A 20,000-nucleotide genomic window follows, 5' to 3' on the forward strand; every position below is an offset into this window, starting at 1 on the left:
CTGTGAGGCCCTGTGGCCCCGTGGCCCTGAGGCCCTGTGGCCCTGTGGCCCCGTGGCCCTGTGGCCCCGTGGCCCTGTGGCTCACAGGCAGGGCGTCACCCAAACATATCCAGCGCGTCTGATGATCTGAACTGTTGATTCACAGTCTAAATCTGTTGTGGTTTACAGACTGTGGTTTCTCTTATCTCCAGGGCTCTGGTGATTGTATCACCAAATGAACATACTCGCACGCACGCACGCATTCACACAGGCGTGCACACACACACACACACACACACACACACACAAAATAACATTTGTGCTGAGCGTGCATGTGGTTCAGAGTAATATTTAGAATGTTTGTACTGACTGTGTGCGCACATGTGTCTACTATGCAAGTATATAATGACTCTGCAGTGTGTGTGTGTGTGTGTGTGTGTGTGTGTGTGTGTGTGTGTGTGTGTGTGTGTGTGTGTGTGTGTGCAGATGTTCTGCTAAGCGTTACTTGCATTATGAACATGTGTGTTTGTCTCCTTGCTCATGTCTTTGCACACATGTATACACGTGTATTGTTGTATTATGTTTGTATATGTTTAATTTACGTGTGTGTGTGTGTGTGTGTGTGTGTGTGTGTGTTGGTATGCACTGTTCCTGATCCTTGCAGTAGTAGATAAAGCAAGTAAAAGTATCAACACGGCAATGTAGAAATACTATTTTTACATTTAACTATAAGACATTTCTGGAATTCTGGAATGTACTTGAGTAAAAGTATTGGTATAAAATGCACGTAAAGTACCGAAGGTAAAAGTAAAAAAATAACAAAACTTGAAAATTGCAGATCTACAAGCTCACAATGCGACACATTGTAGCGCTTGTAGATCGGCTTATTGTAGTAATAGTTTTGTAATAATAACCAAAATCTACAAAGTAACTAGTAGTATAACAAAGGTTTTCGCATAAATGTAGTGGAGTTAAAAGTACAATTTCTGGATCCGAGATAGTATAGTGGAGTAGAAGTCAAGGTATTAGGCCAAATTGGAAATACTCAGGTAAAGTAGAAATACCTCAAAAGTGTACTTATGTACGGTACTTAATCCATTCTGAACAGGAACCCCTTTTGGTGTTTTAAGCATCATGTTATGCTTTAGCTATTGAAAAACAGCAGATCTACAAGCTCATAGCGCGCCACCGAGTGGCGCGCTATGAGCTTGCAGGTCTGCAACTTTTGAAAAATCAAAGAACGACTGACATTTTTAGAATCTGATCTCAGGTCAGAATGGGTTAATCAGACCAGTGTGTGTCCAGTGGAAACCTTGTAGGAATCTGATCTCAGGTCAGAATGGGTTAAGTATATGTACTTAGTTGCTTTCTACCACCGGATCCTTGTGTGTGTGTGTGTGTGTGTGTGTGTGTGTGTGTGTGTGTGTGTGTATAATAATCTGGTCCCATGTCATGTGTATGTGTGTCACAGTGTGCGCGCGCACACGCTCAAGACACTTCTTCTTTGTGTATAAACGTATATGTGTGTGCGTTGTTACTGACATTGTGTGTCTTTGTGCTCTCCCCTTGCAGTGTGAGGAGTTGTCGCTGAGACACACACACACACACACAGCCAGGTGGGCCGGGCCCCCCCCCCCCCCTCCTGCTCCTCCTCCGACCACAGGGGGGCGACGACGCCCGGGCGCCGTTCGCTAGAGCGTTTGGTTTAGGACCGGGTAAATATGACCTCTGACCTCACCACCGACCGTCACATTCAGTCACTATACCATCGCACTGCCTGAGCTCACGCGTCTGTCTCTCTGTCTGTCTGTGTCTGTGTCTGTCTGTGTCTGTGTCTCTGTCTGTCTCTGTCTGTCTGTGTCTCTCTCTCTCTGTCTGTCTGTCTCTGTCTCTGTCTCTGTCTGTCTGTCTCTGTCTCTGTCTCTCTCGCTTTGTCTCTCTCTGTATCTGTCTGTCTGTCTCTCTGTCTGTCTGTCTCTGTCTCTGTCTGTCTGTCCTGTCTCTGTCGCTCTCTCTGTCTCTGTCTCTCTCGTTTTGTCTCTCTCTGTCTCTGTCTGTCTGTCTGTGTCTCTCTCTGTCTCTCTCTCTCTGTCTCTGTCTCTCTCTGTCTCTCTCTGTCTCTGTCTCTCTCTGTCTCTGTCTGTCTCTGTCTCTCTATATCTGTCTGTCTGTCTGGCATGTTTGCCCATCCATCTGTCCACCTGTCTCCGTCTGTCTCGTTGCCCGTCCGTCTGTCTTGTCTTGTCTTGTGTGTCTTGTCTTTCTGTCCGTCTCATTTCTGTTCTCTCTTTCCTCTTCCTTCCATCACCACCGTGCTCCGATCGCATCGCCCCATCCCGCCCGCACGCCGCTCTCTCTAGCCCCCCCCTAAATAAAAGTCTTCCATTCTTCTTCCACATCGTCGTCATCACGCCATTCGTTGAGCATGTTGTCACTTCTCCTCGTTCCCCTTTCCCTCCTCCGCTACAACCTCCAATCCTTCGCCTGTTGTTCCCTCTTCTCTTCCCAAGCGTTCGGCATCCATCCCTCCATCCATCCATCCCTCCATCCATCTCTCCATCCATCCATCCATCCCTCCATCCCTTCCCCTTTCTTTCTCTCTCTCTCTCTCTCTCTCTCTCTCTCTCTCTCTCTCTCTCTCTCTCTCTCTCTCTCTCTGTCTTATAACTGGCCGTTTAGGGCTGACGGCCAGGCTTTTTTTGTTTTTACTACTTCAAATTGCCGATTGGCTATATTTGAACTATTTAAAAAATGTTTTTCGAAAAAAAAAAGAGGCAAAGGTGAAAATAGGCCCCGGCTTGTCTCTTCTGCTCCGTTGAGTCAACTTGAGCGAGCGAGAGGTTCTGCTTAGTGAGTGGTGGTTCTGCTCACCGAGCGGTGCTGCTCAGTGATTTTCTTAGTTTTAAGGGTAACTGTTGCATAATTGGATGTGCCACTTCAGTGATGCTTGCGGAACTCGACTTCGTCTCGTTCCTGACCGCATCACTGTCGTGGCAATTAATCACGTTAACCCACACCCTCTTGTGTAATATTGCTTAATTTGACTATGAGTAGGCTATATACCTTCACTGTACAGCGACTGAAAAACAGTCTGGTTGATGACATCTTGAACACAACGCGCAAACACACACACACACACACACACCACATTTTGTCTTTTAAGCATTCGATGACACATGTGGTTCATTTCAATGCGATCTGGTTGAAATAATCCCCCAGCTATTTGACTTCAGAACCTGTTTGGGAGGGCTGGGTAGAGAGAGAGAGAGAGAGAGAGAGAGAGAGAGAGGGATATGTAATTAATGCACTTTATATTATGTACTGTATGTGTGAATAGATGCAGAGTTTGCCGAGGGAGAGAGAGAGTGTGTTTATACTGTAAATAATGCACTTTATATGTACTGTACAGTATATGTGTGAATAGATGCAGAGTTTGCCGAGAGAGAGAGAGAGAGAGAGAGAGAGAGAGTGAGTGAGTGGAGGAATCTCACTTCGTATTGGTCGAGAGCTGGCAGACATTTTCCACAGCCACGCCGCTCAGCGGTTGGCTGAGACACTCTCCTCCCCCTTCTCTCTTCTCTTCTCTTCATGAGAGATGTATTAACATGAAAGATCCCCTCTCTCTCTCTCTCCCTCTCTCTCTCATTCTGTACTGTATGTATTAACATGAAAGATCCCCTCTCTCTCTCTCTCCCTCTCTCTCTCATTCTGTACTGTATGTATTAACATGAAAGATCCCCTCTCTCTCTCTCTCTCTCTCTCTCTCTCTCTCTCATTCTGTACTGTATGTATTAACATGAAAGATCCCCTCTCTCTCTCTCTCCCTCTCTCTCTCATTCTGTACTGTATGTATTAACATGAAAGATCCCCTCTCTCTCTCTCTCTCTCTCTCTCTCTCTCTCTCTCTCTCATTCTGTACTGTATGTATTAACATGAAAGACGTGTGAATATAGAGATCCCCTCTCTCTCTCTCTCTCTCTCTCTCTCTCTCTCTCTCTCTCTCTCATTCTGTACTGTATGGAGTTGACGAGCTGTTGACGCTATCTTAACACTTTATCACATGGGGTCTAAACTCCAGCGGGGTGTGGTGGTGGTGTGGTGATCGCCTTAGGATGGACACGCAGGCACAGCCCCACACACACACACACACACACACACACACACACACACACACACGCGCATGGCCGCACACACACACACGCACACGCACGGCCTCACACACACACACACGCACGTCCGCACACACAGATAAGGGAAAGACTCTGAAAGATCTGGTGATGCAACAGGTTGTGGTTGGGGGTGGGGGGGGGGGGGGGGGGGGGTTAGAGGAGAAAAGAGTCTCTTCCATCTCTCTCTGTTATTCAGAGTGTGTGTACGAGTTAACTGGAAGCACACACACACACACACACATTCACATGCACACACGGCTAATAAGTACCTCGCGTTCTCTCTCTCTCTCTCTCTCTGCACCTCTGTAAACATAGAGCAACACCGATAGTTTGACCTTTGCATGGACGAGAGAGAGAGAGAGAAAAACAGAAAGTCAACCAGCCTACCGTGTGTGTGTGTGTGTGTGTGTGTGTGTGTGTGTGTGTGTGTGTGTGTGTGTGTGTGTTAGAGTGGGTGTTTTTTCTGTGTGTGTATTATGAGTAACAAGTTAGGGCAAAGTACTGCGAGTAAATGGAGGAAGGGAGGGAGGGATGAGGGAGGGGGGGGGGGGAGGGAGGATGGGTGCTGGCAGCTGAGTGTGAGAGTGAAGAAGGGAGGAGAGGAGGGGGAGGGAGGGGAGGGAGGGGAAGGGGGGGGGGGGGGAACCTCTCACCCATCCCCACTATACTGCTGGAGAGATATTATTACTGTGACATTTTATTTATTTATTATGTTTTACCCGTAAGCCCAAAGACGGGGGGGGGGGGGGGAATGGCAGAACGGCCAAGCAGCTAAGTGTAAATCAGGCATATTTCCAAACCCAAACCTATAACCACTAAATGTCTAATCCTATAACTCTGACCACAGCCTGAATCTTTAAAATATCAGGCGTCTTACTGGTACTGTACTGTGTGTGTGTGTGTGTGTGTGTGTGTGTTAGGCTGCGCAACAGTGACACTTGGTGGTGAAAATACGCTATTTCTGTGCTCACATACACACACATACACGCATACAGACACATACATATTGCTGCGTATAGGAGTGGCTAGCGCCACTCAAATATAAACCATAAATCAACATTTCTTTCTTGTGGGGACCAAGTCAATGGACTATTTCTCATTATTCTAACACACACACACACACACACACACAGGGAAGTGGTGAAGTGCTCTCTTGTGACTAGGCAGTGAGTGTTTCCTGTTGTGATTGAGCGTGCGAGGCAGAGGGAGACAGAGAGACTCTCAGATGGAGAGAGAGAGACTCTCAGATGGAGAGAGAGAGACTCGGATGGAGAGAGAGAGACTCAGATGGAGAGAGAGAGGGACAGAAAAAAGATGGAGTTAGACGGAGAGAGAGAGAGAGACAGAGAGAGAGAGTTAACCTATTCTGACCTGAGATCAGATTCATACGAGGTTTCCACTGGACACACACTGGTCTGATTAAACGACATCAGAAAACAAGCCCAAATATGCAACTGCATGCACTTACAGTAATTATACCTGGGCTTGTTTCTTCTTTTTGTAAAGTCACTTGTAAATGTTAGTAGTTTCGGGTTTCAGTTTTTTTTAGTTTGGGCTTGTTTCTTAAGTCACTTATCATGAGTAAGCAAACTTGGCAAAACTGTGTATAGCGGCCTATAGGGAGCTAACGCTAGTAGACCCATCTCTGCATCCTCTAATCTAGTAGCATGTCACCGTTACGTCTTGACATCTTGTCACAGGTGTCACAAACATGCACAGAAGGTGGGCTGCATAGTATACTCATAAAGTGTGTGTGTGTGTGTGTGTGTGTGTGTGTGTGTGTGTGTGTGTGTGTGTGTGTGTGTGTGCGCGTGAAAACCAGACAGAGTCGGGATAGAGGATTTTAAGTGTAAAGTAGCGATTTTGGGTTTAGCATTTAGCCGTCATGGATGTTTGTCAGCAAGGCGTTTTAGAATATGTTGCCAGCTGCAGGTTGCCAGGTTGGTTGGATTTTGCTGATTATGAAAGGTTGCCAGGTCAGGAATGTAGCAAAGGGTATTTCGTTTTTGGCCACATATTGCGCCACCGAGTGGCGCGCTACGATTTTGAATGTCTGCTATTTTTGAAAAAATCGTGAAAATGTGGCGCAAATCTTTGAACATATATTCTTTCATGGCGAACGTTTTTAACTCAAATCTTTGCTTCTATGGGGAGGTCCCTGGAACTACATATTTTCAGAGGAAGGTCGGCGGCCAAATACATATTTTTTCGGGGGTCCTTGACATGAAAATGTCTGAGAACGACTGACACAGAAACATAGGGTTTTTCTGAAAACTGTCAGGATTTAAAAGTCATTTGTAGAATCGATCTCGGGTCTAAAGCTGTTTTAAAGTAACGTAGCGTAACGTGTGTGTCTGTAGAGAGAGAGAGGGGGAGTGAGAGGCAGGCAGAGGGTGAGACGTATACTTTGTTTGCAGTCCTTTGGCACGAAGAGACAACTTTTCCATCTCCTACTCTCACACACTCTCACTCTCAGCATGGCTCCCAGGCATTGGAATTGTGACCCTTTTTTCTTTTTCTTTTTTTTTACAGGGATGTGCAAGAATTTCAGGATGTCAGGACTGTGTGTGTGTGTGTGTGTGTGTGTGTGTGCGTGCACACACTTGTGGGTCTGTGTGCGTGTGCGTGTGTGTCTGTGTCAGAGAGGGGGGGGGGGTGTCAGAGTGAGACTGACGGCTGGGAACAGATGTAGTAACATCAGCCACTACACACACAGACGAGCAGGCACAAAGTGTGTGTGTGTGTGTGTGTGTGTGTGTGTGTGTGTGTGTGTGTGTGTGTGTGTGTGTGTGCGCGCGCGTGTGTGTGCGAAACATGTCCTGTACCATCACGAGGTTGACCATTTATCTCCAATCATCCTCTGGACTCGGACTCTTCTCTTGTCTTTCCCTCTCCTCTCTTTTCCGCCATCTGTTGCTGTTCATTTTAGCACGCTGTAAAATGTGCTGCCCCAGCATTCAGCCAATCACAACGTGTGTGTGTGTGTGTGTGTGTGTGTGTGTGTGTGTGTGTGTGTGTGTGTGTGTGTGTGTGTGTGTGTGTGTGTGTGTGTGTGTGTGTGTGTGTGTGTGTGTGTGTGTGTGTGTGTGTGTGTGTGTGTGTGTGTGTGTGTGTGTGTGTGTGTGTGTGTGTGTGTGTGTGCGCGCGTGTGTGTGTGCGCTGAAGAGGGGTGATGCAAGGCTAATGAAGCTCAGGAGCTAAGCTTGAAATCTGTAGCTGCCTCTGTTGAGTGCATACTGTGTGTGTGTGTGTGTGTGTGTGTTAGAGTGTGTGCGCGTGCGTGCGTGCGTGCATGTTTTCTTTCCCGGGACCCCATGTATCACTGCTGTGACACCACAAGCTGTAACATGGCTGTGGCAGGTGCACTGGCACACACACACACACACACACACACGCGCACACACACACACACACACACACACACACACACACACACACACACACACAGCCAGTTGTCACCAGTCACTCCCCCAGCACTCGGCCCAGTCCTCCTCCTCCTCCCTCTCCTCCTTTTGGTCTCTCCATCCATCCATCTCTCCATCTCTCTTCCTGTCTTCACGGCCAGTTGTCGTTGAAGGCATTCTGCTGACTGGTCGCTGGCCGCATGGTGTAAAACATCAAAGTGAACACACACACCGCTGAGACCTCGCGGCCGGCTCACACATCAACGCGCCCGTTGCATTCACGTGTCGGTTTGTCACTTAAGCCCCATATATACATCGCTGCATCGTTCTGAACTCATTAAACCCTGTACACTCAAGACACGCTCCATATATGGCCAGTACATAAATCATTCCATATGTTGATCTGACCCCCCCCATGCCAAAGCGCCAGCCCAGCAGTCTATAGGTTAGTTTTGTTATTTGAAGTAAAGGTCCATCATGCATATCATCTTTTGTAAACTCAATCAGAAATCAGTCCCTATCACCTATATTGTCGTTATTGATATTTCATTTCGTCAACTAATATATATTTCGACTAATCAAAAATAAATATAGTTTTTGATAAATTCCTTTGGTGAATAATTATTAATTGACTAAGAATATATATATTTTTAGGACAGCCAAGAACGAAGTACATTAAAAACAAATTTAAATTGCTTGGCAAAGAAAGTGCCTTTTCTAAATTATCTTTGTTGTGTGCACTACGTTCAATAAAATGTATGCCTCAGCAATAAGGAATAAAAAGGTCAGAGCCAGAATAGAATGTCTCTTTCTTTCCAATATATTAACTTCATTTCTTATTTCTCAATCTCTTCTCTTTAACCCATTCTGTCCGGGAATGTCTGGCATCATGTTATGCTTTAGCTATTGAAAAATAGCAGATCTACAAGCTCATAGCGCGCCACTGAGTGGCGCGCTACGAGCTTGTAGGTCTGCTATTTTTGAAAAATCGAAGAACGACTGACATTTTTTTAATCTGATCTCAGGTCAGAATGGGTTCATCAGACCAGTGTGTGTCCATAGTGGAAACCTCGTATGAATCTGATCTCAGGTCAGAATGGGTTAAAACTACCAGTGTCATCTCTACACTGACTACTGCTTCTTCCTCATGGCCTGTGTTTTCCTCTATGGATGTGGAATGTCTCGCACGCACGCACGCACGCAGTAGGAGGAGGAAGTGGCCAGCTCTGGAGAGTTACTTCCTGTGGGGGCTGTGAAGCAGGAAACTGTAATTACCTCTCCTCTCCTCTCCTCTCCTCTCCTCTCCTCTCCTCTCCTCTCCTCTCCCTCTCCTCTTTGATGCCAGTGGTGACGCTCTAAACTGAATTTCGTTGTTTCATGCAAGCAATGACAAATAAAGATCTATCTATCTCTCTTCTCCTGTTCTCTCTTCTCGCTACTCGGTATGAATCTTGAATTCTCTCTCTCTCTCTCTCTCTCTCTCTCTCTCTCTCTCTCTCTCTCTCCCCCCCCCCCCCTCCCCTCCCACCATGTTAGTGACAGGTGTTAGAACTATGAAGCATACTGTATACCATCTCACCTCTGGTCCACTTGGCCCAGTGCCAACATGCTGGCACCGTGTCCCTTTACTCTGGAGGTCAGAGTGATGTATATCGTCTGTGTTGAGTTGAAGGTCACAGTGCTTCGACCTCTCACCCCTCCTGTGGAGCTCCCCACGACCTCTCACCCCTCTGTGGAGCTCCCCACGACCTCTGTGGAGCTCCCCACGACCTCTCACCCCTCTGTGGAGCTCCCCACGACCTCTCACCCCTCTGTGGAGCTCCCCACGACCTCTCACCCCTCAGTGGAGCTTTCCACAGCCTTCGTTTATAGAGTTCACTTCGTTTGGCTTTTATTGCATTCTTTAAAAGTTGTAATTGCATTACATGTATTCCGCTCTGCTATAGCCTGTGTACCCCTAACATACTGTAGACCTATAAGCTAATACAAACATGGAAATATTACAGTATTGTTGACCGGAGAGGGCCGTTATATTTCCACACTCACTCCAGAGGGGCCACATTGCTACCAGACTAATATCGCACGGATATCGCGGGATATTAGTCTGGGGAGGCTCAGCTTGGATTTCATTTCCAGGGGGGGCGGGTTGAAACGTTTTCTCTTTGACGCAATTGGTCAGAGCTACTGTCAGTCAAAGGTCTCAAGCATTGAAAGTCACTGTACCAAAGCCCGCCCATATTGCATACCGTGTCCCGATTGGCCGCCCCATTTCTCTGGTGTAGGAAATGGGCGTACAATTGAGCCTCTCCAGACCGTAATCCGCCGGCAGGCAATTTTGTTTTGCCAACGGCTGATTCGGTCTGGTTTATTAACCAGGCTACCACATTGCATGCATGTCATAGCAAAAATTTCCGATCTACAAGTTCAAAGCACACACACACTCCCACACACACACACACACACAACATATATGGGTCCTTTAATAAATAAATAAAAATAATAACAAGCATGTCGTTGTGTGTCCTGCAGTGATGGAGAGTGCAATAGACGAGCAGAGAGAAGGGGGAGGAGTCAGCTCTGAGGTGAACGAGACGGAGGCGGAGCTTACCGAGGAGAACACACACAACAACCTCAAAGGTACGCACGCACACACACACAACAACATCAAAGGTGCACGCACACACACACAACATCAAAGGTGCACGCACACACAACAACCTCAAAGGTACGTGCACGCACATACACATACGTGTACGTGTGCGTGCTTGCGTGCGTGTGTACACGCACACACACACACACACGCACACACACACACACACACACACACACACACAGTTTAGTTGTTGCTACGTAGCGTCATGGGATATAAATAAACACGTGGCTCCATCTCCCCTCGACAGGAAGCAGTAATGGAGTGATGGAAGTTGAGGAGGAGGAGGAGGAGGAGGAGCCAAGCGGAGAGCGAGGAGGCGTGGAGAGCGAATTGGGAGGCGGCGGTGGCGGCGACCTGTCGTCCATCAACGCCATGATGTCAGCGGTGATGTCAGCCGCGGGAACCATCAACGGAGGCGGGCCAGGAGTGGACTCCGCCCACAACACCCCTTCCTCCGACCCCTCCCCCAGGTAATTAACTTTATGATGATATCTCCCAACGACGTCGTTTGGCGCTACTCTGTGGAATTAGTTTTCAATTCACTCCCTGGTTTACAAGATTAACCCATTCCCGTAGTTCAAATGTAACATAGTGGCACGCACGAGGTCACTGAACTTATCTAGTATCTACTTATCTAGAACTTGTTTACTTCAATGTAAAAAGAAAAGAACTACAATGTAGAACTACAATTCCCATGATTCCATGTTCTGCTGACGACCAGCATCGGTGTGTCCACATGACCTCTCATCCATTTCCTGTTCTCTGCTCTTTAGCCCCTCCCCTAACAAGACGACGGGCACGCCCACAAGAACACCCACTGCCAGCCGCAACGCACGACGCAATCAGGTACGCACACGCACGCACACACACACACACACACACACACACACACACACACACACACACACTTGAATTATTTTATTTGGATCTGCACAAGAGGCGTAATACAATAGACCCAAACACCACATCAGAATTAGGTTATACATTATATGGTCCAACCAGATATAGCTGCTGCACATGCTTAACACACAGAGGGAAAAGAAGAAAAAAATAAATATATATATATATATATATATATATATATATATATATATATATATATATATATATATATATATATATATATAGCACATTGTTGACATACTATTACTTGACACTACTAGACAGGATGTTTGTTTTGGGTTTTTTAAGCCACCTAGGGATAAATGAAACAACGCCTTCTCCAGATAGACTGCCCATAGTAGCTGAGACAGAACAGTATTTAGCCAGCTATCTGCTATTAAAGGGATTGTGACATTAAAAAAAAGGTTTTGGAATTGTTCTTATTTTTTTTTTTAGGTTTTCTAATCTCAATTGCACCCAAAAAACATGAACTTTTAACATTCAGGAGATTTTCTGTGATCTGGGGTTTTTCTGGCTCAAACAGGTGCTCTGATTTACCGGCAGTTTGTGATGTAAGAGCCTGCAAATCCCATATATATGTCAATGGGATTTGCCAGCAGATGTCACTGTTTTCACTGTGTTGCCTTTTATTTGTAGATTAGAAAGCTCAGAAAGGCCGCGCACCGTGAGCTTATAGACCCTAACTGACTCTTTGGTCTGTGTGGTGTTTATTTATTTATTTATTTTGGTAGATTAGAAGCTCGGAAAGGCAGTTTATAGACCCTAACTGACCCATGAATTGCAGAACGCATGCAGACCCTAACTGACATGGAAGAGTGTGTGTGTGTGTGTGTGTGTGTGTGTGTGTGTGTGTGTGTGTGTGTGTGTGTGTGTGACTGTGTGTGACTGTGTGTGTGTGTGTGTGTGTGTGTGTGTGTGTGTGCTGCTGATATGTGAAGTCATCTGGGGAGAAGACAAGAGTACAGAACGCTCTGAACTGAACTCACTGGCTGACCGCCAGTTCTCTGTGTGTGTGTGTGTGTGTGTGTGTGTGTGTGTGACTCTGTGTGTGTGTGTGTGTTTGTGTGTCAGAATAGATTGATGGATGGATATGTGGGACCAGGTGAAAGATCCCCCCTCTCTCTCTCTCTCTCTCTCCCCCTCCCCCCCCATGTGACACTTGTCCCAGCATGAAAAAGGAGATGCAACAAATGGTCTCCCTTCGATGTGCGTGTGCGTGCGTGCGCGCGCACTCCTGTTGTCTTAGTGCTCACACTACAATAACATTATGTGTCATGACCTTGAGGCAGACAGGTGCCACACATGCACGCATGCACACACACATGAGCGCACATCCCAGTGGTTCCCAAACAAGGACCCCCAAATTGACACTAATTAAGAGAAGATTTTTACGGCTCCAGCAGTGATTTCAAGGACCCCCAGTTTGTCATGCATTAGGCTACCCACCCCCCATTTAATGGTATTTCTATTTCTTTTTTTGTTGATGAATTCCTCTCCTCTCCTCTCCTCTCCTCTCCTCTCCTCTCCTCTCCTCTCCTCTCCTCTCCTCTCCTCTCCTCGGTCTTCGTTCAGTGGTTATTCAAGTCAAGGATGGAACGTTGCATTCCACACCACATCATCTCTTCCTGAGTGTGAAACAGGAAAAGGAAATTCAGCTTCCTAGTCCAAGACTCAGATTCCTTGTGCCTTGTATGTGTCCACGTGCGTGCGTGCGTGCGTGCGTGCATGCGTGCGTGCCTACAGTGCAGTAGGCAGACTGTTGTAAGAGGTCTCAGGATCACAGGAGATGCATACCGTAGTAAAAAAGACATGGAACATATTTTTAAATATATACAAGCTTCGTACATCTGCAGCTAAAGTTAATGAGTTAACAACATATCCCTGTCCTGGTGCCTGACTCTTGCTCTCTGTGTGTTTCTGTTTGTTTTTCCAGGAAACCACCAAAGAAGACAGCGGCTCACAGTTTATTTGTCCACTGTGTGACAAGAACTGCATGACGCAACACAACCTCACTATGCACATCAGACAGGTAAATAGTACAGTTTACAGTACAGTACTGACTCCAGGTCAGGTCACCATTATGTACAACAGACGGGTAAATAGTACAGTACTGTACAGTACTGACTCCAGGTCAGGTCACTATTATGTACATCATGATCAGACAGGTAAATGTTAATAGAGCGTCGCAGTCCCGCCCCCTACCAGGGACCAGGAAATGATTCTCCGTTCATTTTCCTCATAGACTTTTCAAAAAGTATTTATTTAAAGACCTTTTAAGCGTCGTACAAAGCTAACTTTTGTTGTGACAAATCATGACATCAAACCAAAAAGATATTGGGCCGAACAAAGAATTAGAAAGAAGAAAAGAAACGGCAGGTTACAACACTTTTTTTGTTGTTTTTCTTCTTTGTAATTATTTGTTTGGTCCAAAATATTGTGTTTGTTGTCATGAGTTGTCACGACTCCAGTTGGCTTTGTCCGCGGCGTAACCGTCTTTAAATAAATACTTTTTTAAATGTCTAATGATGACATTGGGAATTATTTCCTGGGCCTGGCGTCGTCATGAAAGGGGGCGGGACTGCAACGCTCTATAGCGGTACTGTCAGTACTTTTCAAACCTTCTCCAGATGCTTGTAGATCGGCTTGTAGAAGCTTGTAGATCTGCTTTTTGCTTTTAGATAGATGAATAGTTGAAACATGGTACGTGGTAAAACACATTTTGATGATACAGTAGATAATTTTGGACTCCACATTGAGAACCGAACTGATCTAAACTCTCTCTCTCTCTCTCTCCCTCTCCCCTCTCTCCCCCTCCCCCTCCCCCCCCTCTCTCTCTCTCTCCCTGTGCAGCACAATGCCGACGCCGGTGCGACGGACCACTCCTGCAGCATCTGTGGGAAGGCCCTGTCGTCGGCCTCCTCTCTGGACAGACACATGCTGGTCCACAGTGGAGAGAGACCCTACAAGTGCAACAACTGTGGACAGACCTTCACAACCAACGGCAACATGCACAGGTATGAACGATGCGCACGCACACACATACATATTCACATGTACTGTACATAAAAACCGCAGGGGGGCAGTCAGACAGATATTTTGTGAAGCCACTAAGGAAATCGGGACATCCTGAAAGTTCATATAATGGCCTGTTGTGGCGCTGTCATTGGGCCCAAATACATGGATGGGGATATGGGGTTTTTTTGGGCCCAATGACAGCGCCACAACAGGCCATTATATGAACTTTCAGGATGTCCCAACTTCACCTAGACTGTATTACCTTAATAAACATGGTCATGAATACTTTCTGCTTCCAGTCACTAGTTTAAAGTCTTATTTCTCATGTCATAATATTATTTTTGGAAAATTATGGTCCCATTTATTAAAATAAAGTCGTGTATGTTCTGAGGGGCGTGGCTACCGTTACAGTCTATGAACGGGATCCCCCACCCACTCGAGTCAAAATAAAAACCAACTAAGAAGAAGGGGGGAAGTCCCACCTCGTTGTCTGGGCCAGCCAATGGCCAGCTGGGCCCAAACAGATCTAGAAAGATGGCGACTTACAATTCAAGGACTGACTGGCTTCATTTTACGTCCATATCAGACCCGGCGAACGCTTTGTCCATATTTTTTTTACAGTCTATGATAAAAACACACACACGCACGGCACATATTTGTTCACATATACCAGTGCTATTCAATCCTTCTCATATCAAGGCCCATTTTTTATTGGGCATTTTGAGCCATCTCACCATTGGTGAGATTTATAGCCTCTCGGGTCCAAAACTAAGAATATTTTATCGTCGTTGGATAAGATTGTACAATCTTTTTTTTTAGGTGTCAATTTACGCTCTCAAGAATTAAAGATCTATAAGGGTCCATTTGGTTACATTTATCTGGAACCTACTCGCACGCACGCACACACACACACACACACACACACACACACACAGGGACCGTTGAATGTAATGGGGATGACTGGCCATCACTGATAAGGTGCGTGTGTGTGTGTGTGTGTGTGTGTGTGTGTGTGCGCGCGCGCGTGTGTGCGGCTTGGTCTTGCAGTCTGGGCGTTATACAGGAAGTGGGAAGATGACTTTGACCCACCCCCCATCCCTCCCTCTAATCAACACACACACACACACACACACACACACACACACAAACACTGTGTTCAACATGCTTGACTGGTGGCTGGGTTAAACGCTAACTTCCTCTCTCTCTCTCTCTCTCTCTCAGTGTGGGTCAGGGTGTGTTGTGTGTGTGTATATAAAATCCAGCTTCTATCCTCTCTCTCTCTCTCTCTCTCTCTCTGTTTGAGCAACTTTTCCTTTGTTTACCCCCCTCCCCTCCTCTATGTGATGGCATGAGGAGGTGTGGGTCGAGAGGAATGAGCGTGGGCAGCTGGGTTGGCAGAGAGAGGGAGGGGGGGGTGGGGGGGGTCAGAGAGAGAGAGAATGATTGAGGGATGACAAAGACAGATGCTTTGTTGATGTGATGACAATGACTTCATTGACTCGTCTGATGTTATGATGATGGTGAAAGTTATGATGATGATGATGAATAGTTGATGACGACAATAACAGCAATATAGTGTGTGTTATGATCTCCATCTTACAACACACTGGAGAAGATGGGGGGGGTGGGGGGGGTGGGGGGCGGGGGGGGGGGCAAGAGGCCATATAAGAATGAGAGAAGGGGTGAGAAGAGGAGGGGGAGGGATGGAAAAAGAGAGGCAGTGTGTGCAGGGAATCCATTTTGAGAGAGAGAGAGACTGTGAGAGAGAGAGAGAGAGAGAGAGAGAGAGAGAGAGAAATAAGGAAAAATAAAGTAGAGAAGGACGAGATGAGAGAGAGAGAGAGAGGGGAGAGAGAGGGGAGAGAGAGGGGGGGGGAGGGGAGGGAGGGAGGGAGAGAGAGCTGTGTTGTTGGGGTCCTGGTTGCCATGGCGAGGCATCCCATTAGCCTATTATGGGCTGGGAGCTGGATCCTAAGCTGTGATTGGCTGAGAGGCTGCTGCCTGATCGCACTGCAGAGAGATGGACAGAGTGAGAGAAATGTTTCTTCCTTTCCTTGTTTCCTTTATACTACTTTCCTCCTGTCTTTTCAGACAGACGGGCTCAAAATGAAAATACGCCCTTGAATACAGAGACAGACAGACAGACAGGTGGACAGAAAGACAGACAGGCTGAGAGAGAGAGAGGTGGACAGACAGACAGACAGACAGACAGACAGACAGACAGGAACGCTGTCCTTGCTGTGACTTTCCACTGACACCTCTCTGGCTTCCTACTGTGACACTGATGAGTGTGACTCCACCCTGTGGCTGGGTTGAGAACTGCGTGCAGAGAGAGAGAGAGAGAGAGAGAGAGAGGTTGGGTTAGGAGCAGGAGAGGAGGACAGTTCACACAACCTGTTGGATCAACCTGCTTGTTTGTTGAGCAGAGCCACGTGAAGTGAAGTGAGTGTTCCGTGGTGTGTCACCCTGCCCCCCCCCCCCCCCCCCCCGCAGATATGGCCACCAGGGGGTGCTAAAAGCACCACAGAATATGTTGCACACATCTGAGTTTCCTTGTTATGCATGGCCTGTGTCCCCCTTATTGAAGATGAGTGCTGCTGGGTAATTTAAAAACAAAGCAGCATCTTCATCACGTTGTGCTGTCTCTAATAAAGGTTTTGTGCAGGTATGTTTCTCTATCGTTACAGAGAGTCAGTCAGTCAGGAGTCAGGACCCCTTATAGACGTGCAAGCTGTTGCATGAGGGTGTTTAATTATAACTCCGTACCCTCCATTGCTCTCCTCTCCTTTCCTCTGCTCTCCTCCCCTTCCCTCTCGGGCCACTGTAAACTGACACCTGAGAGAGACACACACACACACACACACACACACACACACACACACACACACACACACACACACACACACACACACATCTTGATGGGTGTCGCTACTTGATTTAAGAGGTCTGTGTGTGTGTGTTTGAGGATACAGGAGCTTGCTAAATATCTCAAAAACATAACTCCAGACACGCATCATGTGCACACGAGCACGCACACACACACACACACACACACACACACACACACACACACACACACACACACACACACACACACACACACACACACCTCTTAAATCAGGCAGTGACGTTTGGCCTTTTGGTCGCCACAGCTGAGGGAGAGAAAAGCGCAAGAAAGAGCAAAAGGGGAGGGGAGGAGGGGAGGGGGGGGAGGAGAGGAGGAGGGGAAGGAAGAGGAGAGGGGAGGGGGACAGGAGAGGAGGGGGGAGGAGAGGACAGGACGAGATTGGTGAGAGAGGAGAGAGGAGGGGAACTGTCAGAGAGAGGAGAGAATGAGAAGAGGTTGGGTTATGAGAGGGGAGGAGGAGGTGAAGTTGTAGTTATGACTTTCCAGAAGGTCACACATACTCGTGTCCTAACGTCTTATCTCTGTGTTTTGACTTTTTTTTATGTTTATTCGTCAAATAATTATTCGCCTACTTCAGTGGTTTTCAGGACGACCATTTGATGACATGATGTAGCCTCCCAGACCCAAGACTTGTGGGTTATTTTGTGTTTTGTTGGATACGATTTTGTCTAATCTGGGGCCATTTGGTTACCAACTCTCCATTATTTAGCTGGAGACCACCTGGAAGCCCTCAAGGACCACTGGTTGAATACCATTGTCCTAGTGCATCGTACTACTACAGTATCTCATACAAAAAAATAACAGATCTACAAGCTCAAAACTTGAACTACACCTCCTGAGTGCTATCTAGAGTCTGGAACTACACCTCCTGAGTGCTATATAGTCTGGAACTACACCCCCCGAAATCCCACTAATATGTTTGTCATTTCCGTTCACAAAAAATATATTTTAAAATACCATCGCTTATCATTTTTTATTTCTGCTATGCAGCAAACTTTAGATGCTTTCTATTTATATTGGGATAAATTTGCACGACTGACTGTAAAGAGTAAAGACGAAACAGAAGTGTGGAGAGGCTCACTTATATCTTACTCATGATCAGAGCTTCCGTTGCTCCAGACCGTAGAGATCAGAGCTTCCGTTGCTCCAGACCGTAGATCAGAGCTTCCGTTGATCCAGACTGTATCTTACTCATGATCAGAGCTTCCGTTGATCCAGACTGTATCTTACTCATGATCAGAGCTTCCGTGATCCAGACTGTATCTTACTCATGATCAGAGCTTCCGTTGATCCAGACCGTAGATCAGAGAAACAGAAACAGTCTGGCCACGCGAGACTTAAGTGTACAGTGATGGAGATGATGACTTCCTGCCCTCACCTCATCACTTCATGGGCTAATCACACACACAGTCTAGATTGTGTGTGTGTGTGTGTGCGCGAGAGAGAGAGTGAGCGCATGTACATGCACTCATGTTTGTTTTTTTTTTGGTCTAGACGTGTGTGTGTGTGTGTGTGTGTGTGTGTGTGTGTGTGTGTGGTTGTTTTGTCTAGACATCATTACAGGTGTGTGCACGTGACTCGAGTGTGTCATGCATATTGTGTGTGTGTGTGTGTGTGTGTGTGTGTGTGTGTGTGTGTGTGTGTGTGTGTGTTTGTGGCGTGCCTCAATTGTGCCTCAGTCTGTTCCGAGCTGGCCGATCTGCTACTTCTGATAGTTTAGTGTGGCGCTGTAGTATGAGAAAGTATTAGGGCATTATTTAGAATGATATACTCTTATCATTCTCTCTAAGTAATTCACTCTGAGTTCTCAAACTATTGGTCATACTATACTCACATAATCTAAGCACAAATCTCACTCCTCCTCCATCTCTCTCTCTCTCTCTCTCTCTTCTCCTCTCCTCTCCCTCTCTCTCCCTCCTCTCTCTCTCTCTCTCTCTTCTCTCTCTCTCTCTCTCTCCCTCTCTCCTCTCCTCTCTCTCTCTCTCTCTCTCTCTCTCTCTCTCTCTCTCCCTCTCCTCTCTCCCTCCCTCTCTCTCTCTCTCTCTCTCTCTCACTCTCTCTCTCTCTCTCCTCCTCTCTCCTCTCTCTCTCCCTCTCTCTCCATGCAGACACATGAAGATTCACGAGAAGGACCCCCAACCACTGTGTGTCTCGCCTTCACCCCCCCCTCCCCAACCAAGAGAGGACTGGCGTCCGTCCGCAAAGAGACGTCTGGAGGAGGAGAAAGAGGAACCGCCCAGCAAGAAGGTCAATACGCACGCACACACACGCACACACCCACACACACTCATGCACGCACTATAGGCCTGTCAACCAATCCAATGACTGCTTGTCTAGTTCGCTCACAATCATTACAATCGGCCTGATTGCAATTATTTGAGATGGATCGTAATTTTTGCGTTTTCATGTCAATGGACCCTCAAGTGATGTGTATGTATTTGGTCGCGGACACCCATCCCTTCCAATACTTTCAACATGATGATTCTTTATATATATGTTTTTTTTTAATGTTCAACTTGTGTGTAGGTGGTTCCAGAGGAGGTCGTGTAGAGGAGACTCCCGTGCCGAAGGTCATAGAAGAATATGTCCGCTGTCCAATCTGCTTCCAGAGCTGCACCAGCAGACATGACCTGGACACACACATGGACACGCACCCGACACCACTCTGAGGTACAGACATGACTGGACACACACATGGACACACACCCGAAACCCCACTGAGGTACAGACATGACCTGGAAACACACCCCGACACCATACTGAGGTACAGACATGACCTAGACACGCAGTAAAAGTACTTTTACTTTACGTTTAAGTAAAGGTATCAATAACGCAATGTAGAAAACATAAATAGATGGACTTTGGAGTACGAAGGTCTCTCTTACTGAGGCGGCAAGTAAATTAGAGGTAATTAGCAGTCGCAGAGAGAGAGAGAGAGGGAAAGGAAGCTAAATAGAAATATTAGTACT

The 20,000-nt window shown here is 46.7% G+C and overlaps 1 protein-coding gene across 1 annotated transcript in view; it reads left to right on the top strand.

Moving 5' to 3' along the window:
• Positions 1 to 20,000, top strand: part of LOC308336040 (ras-responsive element-binding protein 1-like) — a 40,963-nt gene that overhangs the window by 2,108 nt on the left and 18,855 nt on the right. The window contains 9 exon segments of the mRNA XM_080793284.1: positions 10,082 to 10,189; positions 10,453 to 10,675; positions 10,979 to 11,051; positions 13,042 to 13,137; positions 13,959 to 14,122; positions 19,140 to 19,278; positions 19,558 to 19,576; positions 19,579 to 19,686; positions 19,689 to 19,701. Of these exon segments, the coding sequence (XP_080649410.1) occupies positions 10,082 to 10,189; positions 10,453 to 10,675; positions 10,979 to 11,051; positions 13,042 to 13,137; positions 13,959 to 14,122; positions 19,140 to 19,278; positions 19,558 to 19,576; positions 19,579 to 19,686; positions 19,689 to 19,701 (943 nt within the window).

This window comes from Protomyctophum bolini (assembly GCF_963924005.1).
Source record: "Protomyctophum bolini genome assembly, chromosome: 21".
Classification (NCBI taxonomy): Eukaryota; Metazoa; Chordata; class Actinopteri; order Myctophiformes; family Myctophidae; genus Protomyctophum; species Protomyctophum bolini.